Below are 21,695 nucleotides of genomic sequence, written 5' to 3' on the forward strand. Positions count from 1 at the left end.
GGTATCGCTTCTCAAATAAAAACTAAAAATAATACTCTCGTAGTGAAATAAAATGTCGTCACACGTAATAATAAAATGGGTGAAGTGATAAAAAAAACTAGTACATACTACGTAGTTCGTACTACGTAGTTCTAGCACTTGCTCAAATCTATGTGAATAAGAATTAGCTAGAACTAGGTAGTAAGTACTAGGGGTTCCCTAAATGATGTAGTATGTACTACCCTCCTAGTACGTACTACCCCCTAGTACGTACTCATAATCAAGTCACAACTGGCACGCGGTGATCATCTGTTTGCCATTTCTGTCTGCGCCTGCAGTTTTCTCAGTCATGTTGATCAAATAGGCCTAGTATTTGGTTAACTGCGCTTGATGACGATTTGACCAGTTATTGCAAGGGGTGATAAGGCAGTAGTGATTAGTGAGCTGCGACAAAAACATTTCTATTACTTTGAGAAATCTAAAATTTCGGGCGTAAAAAGGGGAAAACAGGGCGATGTAGAAAATGTTAGATGATACAAAAAAAAAAAAAAACTCTTGGTAAGGATTTTAACAGATAGCATGAAAAATGTAATGAAGAAAAACGGAGAGGAATGTTAAGGAAAATAAACCGACTAAGCATACAGGAATTTAGATCTGATAGGAGGAAATGAGAAGGAAAAAAATTGTTTGTAAACAAATCAACAATGTCATTCTCAAATCACAGTAACTGCTTACAGTTTACAATATTGCTTATTTCAAGGTACGTTTTCCTTTTATGGACTTGTATAAACATCGACATCTTCGCAAACGACCAAACGGAAGCATGCCATGAGCGTACTACATAAAAATGAAGTAACTACTATGCGAGCCAGTTTTTATTCACCGAAAAGGCCTAGTAGATACTACTTTCCCTAAATGACGAAGTATGTACTAGGGGTAGTACGAACTAACATTTTATTCACCTGCAAGATATAGTTTGTACTAGGGGCTAGTATCAACTAGCATGTTTATTCACCGAAAACCGAGTAAATACTTCAAAAAGAAGTACGTACTACCAAGTACTACCTTTTATTCACCTCACCCAATAACGAAATGTAATGAGTCAGCGCTAATATGCCAATGAACTTCTTGGCTTCGAAATATAACTAAATAAAATACTTTTAGATAAAATAAAATAAAACCACTTTAGATAAACAAACTAAAAAGTGTAGGCTACTGCGGCACTGCACTCGCAGTGCCGGCCTGAGAAATACAATACGCTAATTTCTTACAACTAAGATTATCGGAACGAAAATTTACTTTTACTCGCCAAAGTGAACGGGAAAATAAGACTAATAATGTAAGGGTATAATGCAGCACTTACGTCTGTCGCTACTCAACTCGATTGATATTATTGTCGCTTTTATTTTGTCTCGCACGTTGCGGGTCGAATCCACGACCTATGCTCGCAGGTCCGCTGTACGCTCTTTAGGGAGGGTGTTTGGCGAACAAGCGCTCGCCGTCGACACGAACCCGTATCTCTCGTAACACCACCCACCATCGCCTTCCCCCACCACCGCACCGCCGTGTCAAACGCCCGCCATGTTTGCGTGAGGCCGGAGTTGGCGCGAAATTTAAAATTGCATGTTAATAAATGGGCTGATAGCTCATGTTCAACCTTCGAGTTCTTACTTGAAAAAAGTTAAATAAATGCGTTTTGTTGTGATAACATTTCTGTTAATATTAGTCTTTATTTACAATTACCTGACATAGCCAACAATTCAGAGATACATGTAATATATCTACATGATAAATTGCATTTGAACATCTGAACGTGAGTAGGTTTTCATTGCATATTCAGTTCTTGGGGCCAAAAATTCTAAACATATTTATAATCAAGATTCTAGTATGGCAAGCATTCCTTTGTTTTATAACTAGAGAGTATATATCCTGGCTAAAAATCATACTTTAACGTTTCTAACTAATCATTAATGACCTAAAAGTAACAGGATATGTAGTTTTTTTTTTTAATACAGTTAAAACAATTTTGATTATAACAATCTGTTAGCATTGCAGAACTGTATGTAAAAGCAAATAAAAGTAATATATTATTTTATTAAGGCATGACCATGAATGTATTTTAAGGCCTATTACTATAGGCTATGATTCTGATTCACTCACAAATAGGCTACATTTACAAAATTCTTGAATTTGTTATATCAGACTTTTAAAGACACAATACCAGAAGTTATTCCTTACTAGATTATAATCATCCTTTTTAAGGGTAATTAAATAAATTTCAAAATAGCTAATATTATATTAAGTTTAGGATATTAACAAGACGCATGAAAACAGTAAACCTCTGAAACTTCTTCTGATTCTTTCAAGTTAGGCTATGTAAAAATCCATGTTAGAGTGCTAAAAAATGTTATTTTTTTACCACTGTTACCGTTTGACTGTCTTCACTATAAGTTGAGATCTTCATTAGGCAATTATAATTATTGTGAAACATTTACATTGCACAATTCCAATGCTGAAGGACAGTTAAGGATTTTGAATAACTTAAAGTTCCGAATTGCAAGAATGATAATATTAAAAAACAATGAGTGTGAAATAAAACAAAATATATTTTGCAAGAGTAACTTAACTAATTTAGAAACCCCAATAGGCACAATAGAAATTTTATTGATGAAGAAGTTGAGGTTTAGTAAATAAAACAAATTAATTAGTCAAATACAGTGTATTTAAACATTTCACAAAAACAAAGTGAATCTTCTTAGGTCATTACATTTGGAGTTTTTTTTCGTTGGACAAACTGAACTATCAATTTGAGTGTGTTTGCTGTGGTGGATTTGGCTGATGTCCGTTTGATTTTCCCTGTGCTTTGTCTTGGCGTCTTAATCTCCATGGGTTCAATTGGAGTCTGAAACAAAAAAAGGCCTTATTTTTTTTATAACATTACTCGATAAAAAAAAGTGAGAGGTGGTCCTTTACTGATTCAGATTTTTTAACTGTTTCAATCAAAAAACCAATCAAGATTAAACCAAACTAGACAAAACTGTGAGTGTGAGATAATAATTCGCTTCTACTGAAATGAGCTGTAAAAATTTAAAAATCAAGGCTACACTTGCGCTGACACCAGGTAGAAGTAATAAAAGTAAAAATAATAGAATACTAAATCAGGTATAGTTAGGTTTCAAAGTACCGTTAGATAACAAAATTACTTTACACTAAATACTTCCATATTTCTGTGCCACAGGCCTCATATTGAAGTGCAACCAAAATTAGCTAATACAATTTATTGTTTTCTTTACAGAGATTTCATTAAAATTACAGCCACTATTAAGTGCCACAGTGAGAGTAATAAGTTAGTGTCACTATTACTCTCACTGTGGCAGTTAGGCCTATGTTAGGTAAGGTTGTCACCAGATTCATATGGCAGATATCGATCCGGAAGGAATATTTTAGGATAATCTGAGGACTTTAAAACATTCTATGAATAACGATAAAGACACTTAGCACCTGAAATGTTGACACTGTAGGCTAAATTGTATTCTTTAATAGGACATCAGCCTAATTATTTCTGAATATTATTGAGCGGAGCGAGTGAAGCGAGCGAAGCTCTTTGGGATCAACTTCAATGCAACAAATAGAGAAACATCACTCAATAACGGCTGAACTCATTTCAGCCAAACTTAACAAAATTACTTAGACTAATAGTGAGATGGTTTTTAAACATACAAATTTCAATTAGATAATGCTTATGCAATTTAAAACGAACTTAAAATTTCCAATATTTAACATTAGGCTTATGGGGCTAAAGTAGCCATGACAGTTTTTTTTGTTTACAATAAAAATGTAAACAAGAGAATCATAAGGTATTTCTGAACTTTCTAGACTTTTCTTTTAAACGTTTTTAAACCATTCCTATGTCTTTAATAAACAAGAGAATGCCGTTAAAACATTTTTTAAGGCGCGGAATTCACTGAAAGTTGAGAAAATATACGGAACTAATTTCTCAATGCGCGGAGCATAAACAAGGAACGGAGGGATACGGACCGGTGACTACTTTCTTGGGAACCTATTTCTGTTGCCACTGTTGCCAGCTGAATAGAAACAGCCAATGTTAGAAATCAGGATTTAATAAGCGATATATCGAACCGCATCGAAATCGATATTTAATCCGATAATACCTCACAGGTTATATTATGTTGAATTACATCGACGGTGCAGTAAGTTATTACACTTATTAATAAAACGCAGATTGAACACTGATCTAATTTAGGCATGTGGGGAAGGTAGGTCGGGGTTTATGAGTATTCGTGACTACATTAAGTGTTTTGAAGTAAGGTTAGATTAGGAAGGTAAAGTGTAGGTTATAGATAGGTGATCGGGTTGTTTATTTGTGTTGCACCATATCATTTTTATTTTTTGGAATAGTTGGTTAAACAGTGAAACAATTTCAAAAATGATTGCATTATGGTCATCTACAGTATTCTAGCATAAAGTCAGTTATATAAAGTCAATGATTCTAGCAAATTACTACATAAAAACCAAATGAAAAGAACATTTGGATTTGGACCTTTGACCATAGCAAAACTATACAAATATCAAATCACGTTCGCTCCGCTCAACTGGCTTTCACCTCTCTGAAAGCAACCCTAGTAGTAGGTAGTATTGTAGTTCTGATAGGGTTATAGGTCTGCTTGAGTTTTAAGGCCAAAATATTATCATAAGTTATAAGTTAGCTGATAAGCACCGATTTCTGTGTCTATGAAACTTTGCGATGCAAGCTTAATATGTAACTAACTTAATATGTATTTAAGATGTAAAAGCCTAACTTATCAGCCTAACCTCAACAATATCAGGCTATCCATAGAAAAGTTGTCCACGGCGGCGTTTTTTTTTTTCTGAACTGCTGTACATAATCGTTGACAAGTGCTCCAAGTCCTATATAACTTAAATTTCATCGTCGTGTCATCAGATAAATGTTTACTGCAAAGAATCAATACTAAACAGTTTCTTTCCGATTTTCTCTTTTGACAGCCTTTTCAGAGATTTCAACAGCTTTGGGCGAGTTAATAGAAATCTGAAATAGTTAAAAAAAATAGTTTAACTTAATTCACAGTAACCTTTAGGCTTAGTTTCCACAAATCCACATACATTGTAGTTCAACACCTATACCTGGAAATTTAAATAATAGCAATAGTCAATGATAATAGCATAATAGCTATGAAGGGCATATGATTGATAAATGGAGCTGACTCTACTACTTGTCAGTATAGGTACGAGTATAGGCTAGTAGCATGCTAGTAGGTATGGTTACAAAAATAAAAATACAAGAATTTATTTGATTGAGTTAATTAATAGTTCAAATTAAAATGCACTTCTGATTTTAAACAGTAGTGATTTTAAAAAGTTCTTATTGTGCGTCGGTCATTATTGCGAGAACAAAATCGTTTTTGGCGAACGTGGCAGTTTCATCAACACCTTGTGGTTTATAGAATAAAAACCCAGTCATTTTCAGCCTTTTGGGCTTGTACCCATGCCTCAGCACAAATGGCATCGTTCGAATGACGCACAGTCTCATTAAGACCAAATTCTTTTCAATATTATACAGATCTTGTCTTGTCAGTAAATGTATCCTTTTTAGCATGTCTGGTTTCAAAGTTGAACGAACTTCTTCAAGTATCGTGGCATAAGGAATTTTATTATTTATTTTTGCGGCGATATCTTGTCTTTCATTAAAGGTCAATTGTTTGACCTACTTCAACATTTCCGTTTTCACAAAATGTTGCTTTTATTGCGGAAGGACAGAAACCATTTATTTTACAGGAGCCCTGTATTCTTGTTTCCCTTTGTCTTATGCCAGATTTAGGCTTCTTAGGATCAACATATCTATGACAACTTGTGACAACGATAATAAATTTTGTTCTTACCAGCTGATACAATCTTTGGGGCAGTTGTTTCTATATCATTACGTTTAAACACATTCTTACAAATTGTGCAGGTTATCAGAGGACTAGGTCTTCTTTTCGGTTTCTGACTCTCATCGGCGGTATACTCGTGCACTTCACGTAAGTGACGGTTAAGGACCCATTGTCTTGTGTCCTGTTTATCGCACAATATACAAATAAACATTTTTACAACAACAAACTAAGACAACAAACTAACAAACAAGAGACACTAAACTGGAACTGGAACCATAACAATATGCCGTGCAGACGACAACAGCTTACAGCAGAAGCGTTTGGCACGGCGGCGCGGTGGTGGGGGAAGGCGCGCTGGTGGGTGTTGTTACGAGTGCACTCTGCACAGCCACCTAATACAAGGCCGCGGCGAGCGAAAAGCGGCAACGTCGCATCTGTGTCTTGGCGTGCGGTCGTCTTACCATTACATTGAATGGAGGAGTCGCATACCGTGATACTTATTTGCGTTTCCATTACACTTAATTATTCGTAATGATATTGAAATTGCTACTACATCATGTCAGATAGATGCGTTGTGCCTGGGTGCAAGAGTAATTACGAAAGCTCGATTAAAACTGGAGGATACACGCAGTGTTTAAGATTCCAAGTCATCCGGTGCGTAAGCAACAGTGGATTCTCGCTATTCCTCGGTCAAACAATTTCAAACAATTCTAGTGTCTGCGTGAAACATTTTCAAGAAGGTGACCTTAGTTTTTTGGTAAAATACAAGAATAAAGATGGTGCTTGGTGCGAATATAGACGCGAGAAGCCAGTTTTAGGTGAGAATGCCGTACCTAGACTATTCCCAATTTACCTCTGTATCTTGACATACGAAAAACGACAAAGAGAAAGACTCCTGAATTAAGAAAACAAAAGGAAGGCAACAAGATAAAGAAGAGTCAACATTATGGAGAAATTCGACTAGCAAAAGAAAACGAAGTCGCGAACCTTACTTCATTTTGCATCAATTAAGGCTGTATATTAGCACATAATAAATAAATATAAATAATAATAATAAATTGACGCATATTATTAGCGTCATTTTGCACATTATAATGGATGTGGAAAGCCATATGAAGGCCTAGCATCTGAGATCGTTTCCACCATGGCAACGTATTGCTAAAATATTATTCAGAGAAAATAAATTATTCAGTCAGTAGGCCTTCAAACGAGAAAAGAAATTTTAAAATTTTGTCGTAGCTTATGGTTCGTCATGTAGGCTAAAACAATAATATGAATATTTAAAATTGAAAATAATTTTATATAAACAATCCAAGATATTGTTTGATTTTACTCTTTCTTTTGTAATTGCAAGTTTTACAAGAAATGTTCACATTTATTGCAATTATTACAATACGATAAATAGGCATACAAGCAACCAAACATTATGTTTATATTTTAGTACAAAAATCACTATCATATACCGTTTAAATATCTTTCATTCATTCTATAGAGCAGTGAAAACAGCAAAACTTTCATTATAGTTGTAACCTAGCGCGTATGAAGACGGACCCAGAAGGGGTGTGATTGCGGCGTTGCCGGTTCGAACGTCGCGGCCTTGTATTAGAGGTGGCTGTGGTTCGTGCCGTCGACTGCCTCCGGCGGTCTTGGCCAATCCCCACTACCACTACGTCAGCGCCCCGAGGTCGCGGCGGCCAAGTCACGATCTAGGAGACTTGACTTGCAGTGGAATGGACATGTTTGACATTGTTGTCGAGCAGTCGAGCGCGCTCGAGCCTTCGCGGCCTTAAAATAATGAAAATGAACCCCCTAATGAAATTTGCCCATTACACACTGTATTTTGTCTTCAAAAACACCGAAATTTGTTCGGCCGACTTGGAGACATCGCTGGAGACAGTCGGCAGACAATGTTTCCGCAGTGTGTGACAAATCGCCATGTGTGTACGGTACGGGGCTCTAGCAGCATTGACAAGTTTTGTCTCTCGACAAGGGTTGTGTAGCGACATCTACTCGGACTACGCAGCAAATTATGTAGGTGCCACTAATGAATTTAAAAAGATTTTAAAGAAATTCTTTATTCAGAAAGAAACTCAAGAAGCTCTTAGTAAGTTTTCCATGAAAAAAAAACATTAAATGTCATTTCTTACCTCCTTGCTGCTCCGCACTAAGGTGGCCTTTGGGAGAGAACTTTCCGTAGTGTCAAACACCATCTTCAGAGAGTCATAGGTGAATAGATCCACTCTTGCAGAGTTCATCACATTAACCCCACTATCATCTGACCCCAGCGAAATTGATTGCTTAGCTCCGAGTCATTTTCTGATTGGAGGACCACCTCTATCTCTTCCCGAACCTGACTAGAAATATGTCTCAACAAACCGATTGTCAAGGTGGAAGTTCGTTCAAGCCTTAAACCAAAGGTTTTAGGAAAAGATGGCAACAAGAATACCTCTACACGTTGCAACAACAAGGGAAATGGAGAATTCCTCAACGTAACATCAAAACTGGAGATCTTGTCCTATAGCATGAACCAAACCAACCTCCCCTTTCATGGCGAATGGGACTTGTCATTTCAACCTCCCCAGAGCAAGATGGTCTTGTACGAGTTGTACAATTATTGAAAACTTCAACAGGAACACTCTCCAGACAAATAACTAAAGTCTCAACGATCCCAATCAATTATGAATAATGAAAAAAGTTAGACTGTTAACCATCCGTTTATTGTAAATATGTTCATTTCTAAAATACATGTTTTTCTCAATACTTGATGATAAGGTGAACCCCTCTTAGTATTTATTTCGGTAAAAAATACTGATTTTGCTCAATACTTAATTTACACACTGTATTCTGAAACCATAATTTATTTTTATCTTTGTTAGAAAGAATGCTCAGTCAAAATTTGGCACCTACAAATTTACAAACAATTGTAAAAAGTTGAAAATATATCAAAAAGTCCGCCTGTTGTTTGTTGCCTAAAAGATGTTTTTGAAAAACAGGAAGACTAAAAGAAGCCTGCTGATACTGCAAATTTGTCTACTGCATTTATTATAGAAACAATAAAATTAAAATAATAATGAAAATTATAAAACTAAATTGATATGTATAATTCAACCGGACACAGATCTGGAATGTGATATTACAAAATACATTTACAGAATTTCTTTATAAAATATTTTTACTACTGATGATTATGACAAATTCTACCTCTTCTCAAATGTGGTGTAAATTATGACATATTTAGTCGAATAATATGACGTTTTTATAATAACTTTCAAATGGTGAGGAAATCGACCAAAGTGGAAGGTATTATTCCGAAAGAGAATAAAACTTCCTACAATCTACTATTACGCATATCTTGAAAATACTCAATAAATGTAGCCTAAATTTGGCTTAAAATAAAAAAGTGTGAAATTTAATGTTTGCTATGTTTATTGTCTACATTGAAGACGGGGATTTTCATTTTTTTCATTTTGAGGCAATTTTTGGTACCTTTCTTGAGTATTTTCAAAAAATGCATATTAGTGGATTGTAGGAAATTGTATTCTCTTTCGTAAGGTATTTTTTAATACCTTCCACTTTGGTCGATTTCCTCACCATTTAAAAGTTATTTGGAAAAACTTCAAGTAACCTCCAAATTTCTAGTGGTAAAAAAGTTGGAGATTACTTTTTAACTTTGTACAATTAAAGCTACAGTTCTGTTGGATCGATTTTGTTAAATGATGTGTCTTTGGAAGGCGTAAACTCTTTGAGTTGCTTTTTCGTTTGATGTGTATTTTATAGCGATAAGTTTTATATTTTAAAAGTTATAGAGCGTTAAAACTGGGTCATTCATTTTGAATAACCCTGTATAATTCAGAAAAATCTTTGTACAGCTAAATCTGGAGTTCTACTGGACCGATTTTATTAATTAATGAGTCGTTGGAAAGCTTAGGTCGTATAGATTTGCAAATAATTATGAAAGTTTGTTTTTGTTATGGTTTATAGGGAAAATTAAAAAAACATGTTTTCCATAAGAAATACATTGAAAACTGTGTTTTTCACACTTTTTATTTGGGTGCGACTTTTAGCTGCCATTTTTTTTATATTTACAAGAAGTGCATGGTATCAATTTGTAGGAAATTTTATTCTCTTTTAGAATATCACCTTCCATATGGTCGATTTCCTCACCATTTAAAAGTTATTCGCAAAAAAGTTAAGCAACCTACGAATTTATAGTAATGAGAAAATATTGAGTTTGGGATATTTTTGTTAAATTTTGTACAACTAAATCTAGACTTCTACTGGACCGATTTTGTTCATTAATAGGCCATTAGAAAGCCTAACTCATGTAGATTTGCAAATAATTATAAAATTGTGATTTTATTAAATATTTGTGGTTAAAAAGTAAAAATAACAAAAATACATTAAAAACTGCTTTTTCAAGTTTCTGTTTTCAAGATTCTATTTGTAGCCAGCTTTTGGCTGCCTTTATTAAGTATTTTCAAGAAATGCATAGTAGTTATTTGTAGTAAATTTTATTCTCTTTCAGAATATCACATTCAGTTTGATCAGTATCCCCTCCATTTAAAATATATTGGCAATAAACTAAGTGATCTCCAAATTTATAGTGGTGAGAAAATACTGAATTAGATATATTTTTGTTAAACTTTGTACAACTAAATCTAGACTTCTACCGGACCGATTTTGTTACTTAATGGGTCGTTGAAAAGCCTAATTTGTGTACATTTGCAAATAATTATGAAAGTTTGATTTTATTTGATATTTGAGGTAAAAAAAATAAAAATAAAAAATAATACATTTAAAACTCCTTTTTTCCAAGTTTATATTTCCAATTTTATATTTGTAATCAACTTTAGGCTGCCTTTATTGAGTATTTTCAAGAAGTACATAGTAGTAATTTGTAGGAAATTTTATTCTCTTTTAGAATATCACCTTCCAATTTGGTCGATTTCCTCACCGTTTTAAAGTTATTTGCAAAAACGTTAAGCAACCTCCAAATATATAGTAGTGAGAAAATACTGAATTAAAGATGTTGTTATTAAGCTTTGTACAATTAAATCTATACTTCTACTGAACCAATTTTATTAATTAATAGGTCATTGGATAGCCTAATTTGTGAAGATTTGCAAATAATTATGAAAGTACTGTTGAGGTTGCAAGCAAGATCGTTTGACTATAAATCGATGATAAATAACTCCATTTTTTGAACAATTTGTGTTGGTCGTGATTTAGCTGTGTGCTTTAATGAAATGGAAGCTGGTATTTCAATGAAGGTTGTTAGGTCAAAACAAATAGAATAACGTAATTAGAATTAAGTAAATATATCTATAAAACTAAATTCCATATCCAAGATATTATCAAATTTATATTTTCTGATTGAGCGATACAGTATCTTGAACTAAACTGATTAAAACTATCAATATCTCAAGTGAAAGTCTTTGAAGTATTTTAAAACAAAGACACATAAAATAACTTAAATAAAAATAGAGTAACGTATCATTGATTGCAGATAGGTACTAAAACGATTGTAATTTATTGTTGATTCGTGATTCAGCAGTGTGCTTTAGGTAGTCCGATCTTAATAATCAATAGCTCAAATGAGAGCTGGTATTTCACTTAAGGTTTTTAGACCAAAATGTATAATGTAATTAGAGCTGCTAGAATACATTGTTAATTGAAGTGAAAAAAATTCTTTCGTCAAGTTATACATTAGATAAATTAATGATGATGCTTGATTACGAATATGTGCTTGCATAGCTTTTTTTTAAGACCAAAATTATGAAAATCGGGCGGATAGAAAGAGGAGCCCTCCTGTAAACCATCGCCCACCTGCGAAACTTTGAACTCGAAAAAAAAACAAATTTAACTCCTATAAGAAATGTACAGGGAGGCAGTTTGTGCAAAACTCAAAATGAATGCCGATGCTTGATGGCAAATATGCGGTACGTCCATGCCTTTTTAAGGCAAACATTATGAAAATCGTTCGGGTATAAGAGCTATCACTACTTGGAAAACAAAAACCATTTATTTTTATAGATAGTAATAATTGGTTTACCAGTACAGTATGCATAATCTAATCATACGAAACATATGTTAATAATTCAACAGCTTATTTTTATACAGTATTGCAATCTAATTAATTTTTCTTTGATTAAATGTTGTTAACAATTTGCATTTGTGTTTAAAGTGTGTTCCTTATGTTAATTGTGTGATTCTAATGTTATGTGCTTAAACTGTACCATTAATATTAGTGAGTAAAGTGGTGTATGGATTTCATAACTATTATTTTACTAGAGACCGTTGTACTTAACCACATCGGACACTGTTGCTAGTATCTAATCTTTTGCATATTTTCAGGTAAAACAATTTCATCCGATGCCATTGGGGATATTGAAAAAAAAGGCTCTTTCAAGATCTTTACAAATAATTTGGAAGATGATCCCTACATACTGTACAAGTTTAGAGATTCTATTGCGATCGCATCGTCTAAGAAAGGCCATATCGTTACTGTTAATAGGCGCTTGGATATAGATTCACAATTTTACGCCTTCCTCAATACACAAAAGAGCAAGGAATATTTGTCTATTGTAATCTCTTTGTCTTTCAATGAATGGTGTAGGTATGATATTTGTGTCAGTTGCAATGGCAAAGATCGGAAACCAACTGTAAACGGGGATAAGCGACCAGACGTTGCTTACTTCAAGTGGTCCAAGGTAAGTGGGTAATTTACTAATGCTAGAGATTATGTGACTTGGTTTGCACTCCGACGCAAGCTGTTGATCGCTTTAGTTTGTATCTGAAAGTATTTAGCTGCATGGGAAATGTAATTTGCTTAACAGAAAATACTCTTAGCCCAGCTACTAAGTTAAATAACTAAACTAATTATAGTTACTAGGTGAAACCCGTCGAAATCGACGGTTACTTTCAATGCTTACGCTAATTCATCTACGAAAAGTTAGGTATAGTGGAATATACTTGAAGTGAAGTTGGCTTTTATTCTTGGACTGTTAGGGACCTCCTCGTTTATATGGTTGTGTGCCTTTGTTGGCAACAAATAATGCAAATGACATGCGGCATTTCCAAAAAGCAAAAAACACTGTAAAATTGGCAGTTACGTCAATATTGACATTTACATGCATTATTAAACAACGTATCTTATGAAGGATGATGTGATCTAGTTTAAAAGGAATATGATCTTTCTGTCATGACAGTAGCTACTTTAGTATTTACACTCTATGCCTTTTTTACAGCCGAAATGTCGTGTTATAATCGTGTTAACAACCCAGTGGGCCACGGTCCGTTATATAGGCCACTGCAAATAATTTGTCAAGATAGGTACCATTTTAGGCAAGGTTTCTGTCTTTGGATGTTATTAGACACGATAAGAGCACAATAAATTTCTTCTGCAGATAAATAATCTGCTTGAGAAATAATAAGCCAAATTATAAATGTTACAATGCGAGTTCGAGCATTTTGTAACTATATGGGTAAGTTACATAGTATTTTTTAGGGTGCTGCTCAGTGCACTTTATGAATATATTTTTTAGAGATAAATTAAAAGGTTTTTGTTGCTGAGTAGCGCTAGTAAACATGCACAACCCATTTCGTTATTCTAATAACATTCATAGGCTCTCACATAGTTCTACATAAATATTTTAAAATGTTTTATCCAGTTGATGTAAATTACTATTAATTTAACAAAATATGGACTCGGCTCAAATGGGCAACATGACCTTCTGCACTTGTATTATTTTATTTTGTATGGTATTACACAATCGAAGATTTGTCCAATGATTGGAAACATGTATGACAGTAATCTCATGAACCTATGATGATCTGTCTAGAATAATATGATAAAATATAGGCAAAAGTGGTGAAAAAAGACACCAACCCGTAAAATATATATTAGATAGTTCATATGAGAAATTATTGTAAGAGTTCTGTGATAAATAGTTATTTGTGCAACTAGTGAGAAAAGTGAGCAATTGACTCACTCGAAAGAAATCCTTACTCACGAGCCGTAGGCGAGTGAGGAATGGTTTCTCGAGTGAGGCAATTGTACTTTGAACTCGAGTTGCACATTATACTTTTCCTACAGTTACCATAAAACAAATAAATTGGTGAAGAAACATAACCTATTTTTACACAGAAGTGAACTTTTAATATAACATTAAATGTGAAGTGACAAATACAACAGTACAACAGCTGACCAGCTGATTTACAGCCAGTGCTGCCAACGTATTTCGCGCGCATACGACGTTGCCTGCATGCTACGCGCTCACTATTTCGTGCCTTCACGTTGCAAATCTGGAGTGAGACAAAGTAATTAGAGTGAGACAATGTTAACATTGTCTCACTGATGAGCGAATTGGCCACTTTGCTTTCTCAAATCAGTGAGAGAACATGTACATTGTTAGGTAACTGTAGGAAAAGGAATTTCCACTGATTTCGTAATGGAAAGTTGTATTGCAAAATATGACATGATACAGAGAAAAATCAATTTTAAAATCAGAAAATAACATTGCAAATACAGTACTTCTTTTGGACATCTCAGTAACTCCCAATAAATGTGTGTTGTTTAAAACACAATTTAAAAACTAACAGCTGTTTCATTAAAAAGTATTTTCCACATGGCCAAAATGTAAACAAATCTGTCGAGGGATCTTTAAAGGCTTCTGGGGCAGAGCCCTAAGGGACTTTACTTCGTGTTTCTTTTGATAACTCATCTACAGACCAAGGCCTTTCTTTGGAGACCTATACCAAGTTTCTACGCCCAGCCGTTCTCTCAAATTAGTGGAGACAAAGTTTCCAATTAAATTTTTAGATTCTCCCATGTTAATCTTATGGGAGAAAATCTAACTTTGATGGAAGATCATCCATTGTCTCGTTGTTATTTTTCACATAACAACTTCGGCTGTAAAAAAGTAAACTGGAACCTCGTTTGTTAGTTAGGGTGGAAATATATATTTAATTTTAGATATCATACTACAAAAAATTGACTACAAACAACGATGATGTCTAACTTTAGTTGAAGTCCGTATTTTAATCCCTGGAGAATAATGTAAGCCGGAATCAAGTAAGTAATGGGAAATTTTAGAGTGGTTTATTTGTTAGTAGACGTTTATTTTCACTTGGTAAAATATATCGTTAACAGAATTTGAATATGAATAACAAAAAACACTGAACACCATACTCGAGTAAAACAACAGATAAGTATATGCCGATGCTTGATGTAAAATCTGTGCGTGCATACCTTCAATTTGAGACCTCGACCATAAAAATCGGTCGGGTAGAAGAGCGAAACGAACTCGGAAAAGAAAAATCAAATTTGTTTAATATATTAGAAGTATTGATTGTATCAGTGGAGTAGTGGGGAGATAAAATGTAGGCCTACATACATTTTAAACATTAATGAGATCACTTTATTTGTTTCAGGGTATAGATTTCGTTGGTCCTCGTTATAGAACGGGTGAGTTGTTTTATTACGGATTGGTTTTGCATTTATTAGATACATTTTAAACGTATTTGACTTCAAAGTGTCATACTGTTTCAAAACAAACACTATTTTAAGAAAATATAGCCTAACTTTTGACAAGTTAATTTTACAGTGCCTTCTACTCCTGAGCTGTAAAACTTCAACAAAATTAATTTATTTGTAATTGAACTACTAAGGTTAATTATTTTGTTAGACTCTTATTGTTACATTGTTTGAGATTAATGCAATCTTTAGTTGCCACAGAGACCACCCTTAATCGTGCAATGGATAAGAAACCATTAACAAATTCATATTTCAAATTCAAGGCCATACTACATTCCGGGAAACGGAGAACCGGCCACCTCTAGCCCTAATCCGCATATAGAAGTTTGGTTGGATTAGGTTAGGTTAGATGTTATAAATATGGCCCCTGAATTTACTATAGTACCAGTAGCCTAAACCCCGACACCCACTAATTCCATTTAGGTCAAATAAATGATTATTGGCAGGACAGTATTCAATTCAGATGTCAATTCACTTTAGAATGAAATAAGTATTTTTGTGCGTGTGCATGACTCGTTGAATTTATTAAACTGAGTTAAATTTCTATTATTTTCTCAGATTATAGGACTACTGGAATTAGCGCAGAGTATGTGAGCGTTGGAAGTCCGAAAATTGTGTTGAGCTGCTACGACCGATACCGGGAGATAAGACTGCGAACTCCAATAGGACATCAAATAGCATCAATCGATGGTATTAGTTGTTCTGAAGCATTGAAACGAACATTCACCATTATGGCGCTAAAAACAGACTTATCTGCTAGGGAGATTTTTCATCTCGGTGAAAAAGGAAAGCTTCATGATTTTTCTTGGATGTACAATAAGGAAGATTTCACAACGGTTGTGTTTACTACATTAAATTCTCCGTCAAAGAACTCTTACTGGAGGAGGGTGAGTTTTAAGTAGTTGGAAAACGTTATTAGAAGTCTAGCAATACTGTAAAACAATGACTAAATCCATAATGTATATATTTTGTGTAATTTATGTACAATTGTAACTAAGTAAACCTCCTGTCTAATGTTAAACGATTTTGGAACCAAACGCATAACGAGTTTAATGTATATACGAAGATTGTAGAGGAAATGTATGAACTTGTTTATGGCTTAGTTTAAATTATAAAATAGGCTTTAAAATGTTAAGCTCATTTTCCTTAAGTTATCCTTCAATTAACGGCTTGGCTCTAAGCTGAGGTCAGATTTGTGTGGGGGCAGAATGAAATTAGAAATCAGTAGAATAATTTTTTTTTTAATCGTTATGTTGAATAAAACTTTACAATTGCTTAGAACTAAGCATGTCAGAAATGCATTTCTGCCTCTCAAACTTATTCACAAAGGTGTTAGCCCAATAAAATGTCTGGGCGTCAGCTAGGGGGACCTGGAAATTTGGGTGGGAAAAGGTTTTTTGACTGATTCTGACTCAGTTTTTTGCGCTGATTGCGAATATGCCGAGTGGTATATAATAACCTTGACACCCTTGGACAAACACCGCCATATTTGAAAAATGGCGGCCAAAACTGGGTTTTCAATAAATACTTGAAACCGGTTAGTTTTAGAGATATTTATGTGGAGGGATAAAATATAGAGCGTCAAAATCTACACAGAAATGATTTCAACACTATTTTTTTTTACTCACGGTTTTAACAATTTAAGTTATTATTGTAATTTCGTGTCAATACCTATGACATAATAAATTCATTCTTAAAAAAAGAGTTATATTATGCAATATACATTTGTGCAAGTAACCTTTGTTAAAAATAATTGTTATTAGTCCCTTCAAAGACCGCCCACCCCCACATCACACTCGCCACTAACCAATTACACTGCGCATTCTCGTATTGCCCAAATCTGCAAGTACAGCGAGAATCTCCCGGTTTATTTTAAGCAACTATTAAAGAACTTATTGGTGTGATGAAAAAAAGAAAAATGCTGGTACAGTTACGGATTTATATTTAAGTTATGTAAATAATGAAGTTATTACATATAACTGAGAAACCATGTAAATACTGTCAAAGACTTAATTTCGTTGTAAGGAATTTCTTCTTCCGGAAGCAGCCCATTTTTTTTATTCTAGTTTGGTGGTTCAGACACTCTTTGCCATAGCATTTACAAAATATTGTGCAAAGGCAGTTTCCCAGCTTGCAGATTTTTGCATTGGAGGTTTTTTGGGACCATTATATCTATAGATGTTTACAGGGTTGCTTAGAGTGTCCTTCATACGTTTATTACTTAACTTTGGTATATCTAGATTGGCATTAGAGTTGTCGCTTGAGGTTTCAACTTGAGTTATAAGTAGAGCCATGCTGTGGGTTTGGCGTAAGCAATTCTGTGTAAATAAAGATGTATCGAAATTGTCACCTACAGCTTGTACAAGTCCATCTTTGCAGTCTCTTAAGCCTCTTAACATTGGATTTTTACTAGCTGCAGCAGCCGCTGATGCTTTAAGCCGCCGAGCCTCACTGTATACCAAATTTGTGTAGTTAATTGATCAGTTTCTTCTTATTTAGCAGTAATGATAATGCCATTTGAAGTGTGGTGTTTTGTTTAGTCAATATAGAAGTAGCAATGTTACCTATCATCAAGGAAGGTAGACCAGTGAGTTATACCAAACTCTTTTAAAAATGACAACAATGTCTTGCTCATATTAGATTCAAGATTCAAGGCTATCATAATTTAATTTGGTTTCATAGCTGTCTCTGTTAACTGTGCGTGATGCAGTTTCTATTTTCTATTTCTAGTTCATATTTCTATTTTCTTCACTACGTTTCCAAAACTACGTTCTTCATCTTCATCAGATAATGTCAGTTTCATCACAAATGGCATTTGACTTTTAAAAGCAACGATGCTAGCATTTCCAGGAGAAGATAATAAATTCTAGCTAGGTCCAACTATGCCTGTAATTTTTTTTACTATAGTTTTACGTGTTATGTTTGACACCCTGGGATTTATATAACTCAAACAGCTATATTGAGTTCCAAATGCGTGATGGGTCTTCTTTCATCATATCAATAATTGATTTCAAAATATACTAAATATATATTAATATATACGAGTAATGTCCAGTGGTCGAAGCTCGACCAAAAATATGTAATGTACTCACTTATGTTAATGTTTCACCCCGCACTGTAAATAAAACATGTGATTGGAGTTTCTTCCATTTGTTTTGATTTTCTGTTTATATTTCGTTGTTATTTCGTCACCAGCATGGCAACGCATAAGATCCATGTAAATTTTTTCAAATTTTTAAACTCATTTTTTGCGCTTATCTTGAGCCTATTTAAATTTATAAAGGGATTCTGCACACCTACAGGAAAATAGCTTTCTAACGGTATGCGTAGATTTTCCCTACGATGCACACGAGCTGAGAAAAAAGGTTTTAAAGAAACGTGCTTGCCTATTAATATATAGATATAGATAGATTTGTATATTGATGCTACAGCTGTCTCAGTAGGCCTGCACTGCGGTGTTGCCATTTTTGTCTCGCAGCATCCTTGTATTAGAGGAGGCTATGTTTGCTTAAAGCCTACACCTTTTTTAAACAAGGAAACATTAAATTATTTGCGTTAGTAATAACTGACAGTAATTTTAATCTAACGAATGTATCACGAATACTTGATCAGACCCAGTATAGATCATAAATATAAACAAATTATGTTACTGGCCAAAAAATAAACATAATTTTATATTGCTTAAATGGAACTGTCTAAACAATATGTTAATGCTATTAGTATAGGATTCGGGCCAGCAACGTAATTTGTTATGTGTATTCGATCAATACCAGTTCTGCTCAGGTATTCGTGGAATATATATAGTCTAAATCTCACGAACATTTATATAAAGTCACATACACTCAAATAAATAACTATAATAATCTAGTAAATTTTATGTTAACGAATCCTGGCAATGCTCTCTTCCTTGTCGATAAAATACCTTGCATTTCGTTTGGAATTATTTTATTAGGGAGATGAAAAACAAGGAGATTAATAAGTGAAAATATGTTTTACGTGTTACAGTACTGTACTTATATGAACAGCCTGTATAAGACCCATTTTGTGTGCAAAGCACATGACCTATAATTGTTTAATAAAATATTGGCATTTATTAAAATAATATGAATCTAGCTCAGTTTTATTACTGCCATAGGCCTACTCTTAATACCTTGTAAATAAAATTAGTTCAGGATTACATAGTAAACGATACTTAACTAAACGATCACCAGGCAACCGATGTACACATATCAAAACCGGATGCCTGATACCTTATTTATTGACAAAGGGCACAAAACAATTAAAATGCAAAATGTATCTAAATTAAATGCATTTTTTTTTAGATCCCTAACGAGACTCCTAATACCTGCCCATTTCTAAAAGGTAAGTTGGAAAGATAAATATTAAGTGTGTGTTGTTTTTAATATATGTATACAATTTTACTAGGCTGTATGTTCTTAACCTTACCATGATGAATGCGGTTTGATGGAGACAAAAATAAATATCAAATGTATAATGGTAAAATGGATATGAAGAGGTTCCAAAATGATAAGGTAACGGACTGCCCCGCCTCTCTCTGTTTAGCATGGGAAGAGGGGCCTTTCGTCGCCGACGATTTGCGAGCTATTCAGTCTGTACTGTCTTTAAATAGACAACTAGTTTTAATATGTATCAGCTGACTTATTTGTTTGTTTTGTTAGGAGTTTTTGGAATCTATATAATTAATACGCTACATGAAACTTTGTCGGTTGAACTCCTCCGCCATTTCTTAACCGATTTTATCCATTGAAGTCTCATTGGAAAGAGCGTGTCGCGTAGATTTGCAAACTGGCCTTACAGTTTTGAAAGCGTCCCTTGGGCTCTGCCCCAGTGGCTTTGAAAGTTCCCATGTTATCCTTATGGAGAACTTAATTGTTTACATTTTGATCAGCTGTAGAATTTAATTGCTGTTATTTATTTTTCAATTCAACGAAACGCATTGGGTACATTTACTGATTTTGAAGAAATTAAATATTTACTATTTCAATTTACATTCGTACATATTACAATGTTAAAAATCGAGAAAGCCTGGTCAATTTTATATGTTTTACCAAATAAGAAAAATGAATTGACAGGGTATTGTAATTCTTGAGCAATCATTGAAAGAACTGATTTGTTAACCATGGAAATATAGGAAAGTAATAGAACACCACCAAAAAAGTAGAAGAAATAGAGATTTAAGAAAATACAATCGTTATCATCCTATATAAAGAAGAACACATACAATACGAAGATTCCCACAAAAAATTAATGAACAAGGATGTGTTAGCCGAAGTGCTACTATTTTGTTGGAAACACGGACTTAACTTTATGATGATTGGCAAAGGAAACCTCTCTAAGGCCGAATTAAACTGGTACGGCAAGGACATTAAATATATGTTTTCATACAAGTCAAGTGATTTTAAAATAATATGACTACATCCAAGAAACCTTAATAAAACTTTCATTGTGAAATTCACACTATTCAGATTATTATTCACATTCAAGGGAAACAAAAAAATCATCTGAACATTAGGCCTTTCAATTCTGCATTTTTCCAGGTAAGTATAACTTACGTTATAACAGTACCTTGCCAAATTAATGCCAATTGAAGCAAATATAATTGTGACAGAGAGGTTATGCAGAAAATCAGGCATTTCTTAAGTAATGTAATCAAAATGTTATCGCTATAAAAAATGACTGAAATTTGTAAACGTACTGGCGACAATGTTACCATGCTGACTACATTATCATTGACGAAAATCAACATGGACAACCTAATGCGGCTATAAGTGGGAAACATGTGTAGAATACCCTAAAAACCAGATCAGCTTATAAAATATTTACAAGAAATGTTTATTATATGAAACTGTTAGGTACATAATCTATGAATTGTTGAGTCTTTTAAACTCATCGGAAATTATAACTTTTATTAGTTTTTAAATAACTACTTTACTCCTTTGCAATTGCTCGATTTCGAGCAACATGTACACTAGTTGGTATTAAAACAGGCTTTATGCAATGTTGGTTTTATTTTATCTTTAACTTACAATGGCGACGAGGATGGGGAAGAACGGAATTAGTTTTTACTAGGATTATATTTCAAAATTATTTACTTTCAAAACATTATTCTAACTTATAATTCTAATTCAGTGAAACACCAACCCACAATATCCATAACCTATAAACAAACTAAACTAAAAATTTCATAGTCAGCTGCATTATTTCTTTTATATACCATACTACTTTGTGTCAAAATATGAAATCTATAATTC

General features: G+C 33.8%; 1 protein-coding gene across 1 annotated transcript in view; it reads left to right on the forward strand.

Annotated features, from left to right (window-relative positions):
* The window catches only part of LOC128999825 (uncharacterized), a 176,737-nt gene that overhangs the window by 15,746 nt on the left and 139,296 nt on the right, over window positions 1-21,695 (forward strand). Inside the window, exons 3-6 of the mRNA XM_054426521.1 lie at window positions 12,243-12,598; window positions 15,321-15,354; window positions 15,982-16,310; window positions 19,746-19,785. Coding sequence (XP_054282496.1) covers window positions 12,243-12,598; window positions 15,321-15,354; window positions 15,982-16,310; window positions 19,746-19,785 — 759 coding nt within the window. The remainder of the gene's footprint in view (window positions 1-12,242; window positions 12,599-15,320; window positions 15,355-15,981; window positions 16,311-19,745; window positions 19,786-21,695) is intronic.

This window comes from Macrosteles quadrilineatus, unplaced genomic scaffold, assembly GCF_028750875.1.
Source record: "Macrosteles quadrilineatus isolate MER2022 unplaced genomic scaffold, UCM_ALF_1.0 Scaffold_8__2_contigs__length_117827958, whole genome shotgun sequence".
Classification (NCBI taxonomy): domain Eukaryota; kingdom Metazoa; phylum Arthropoda; class Insecta; order Hemiptera; family Cicadellidae; genus Macrosteles; species Macrosteles quadrilineatus.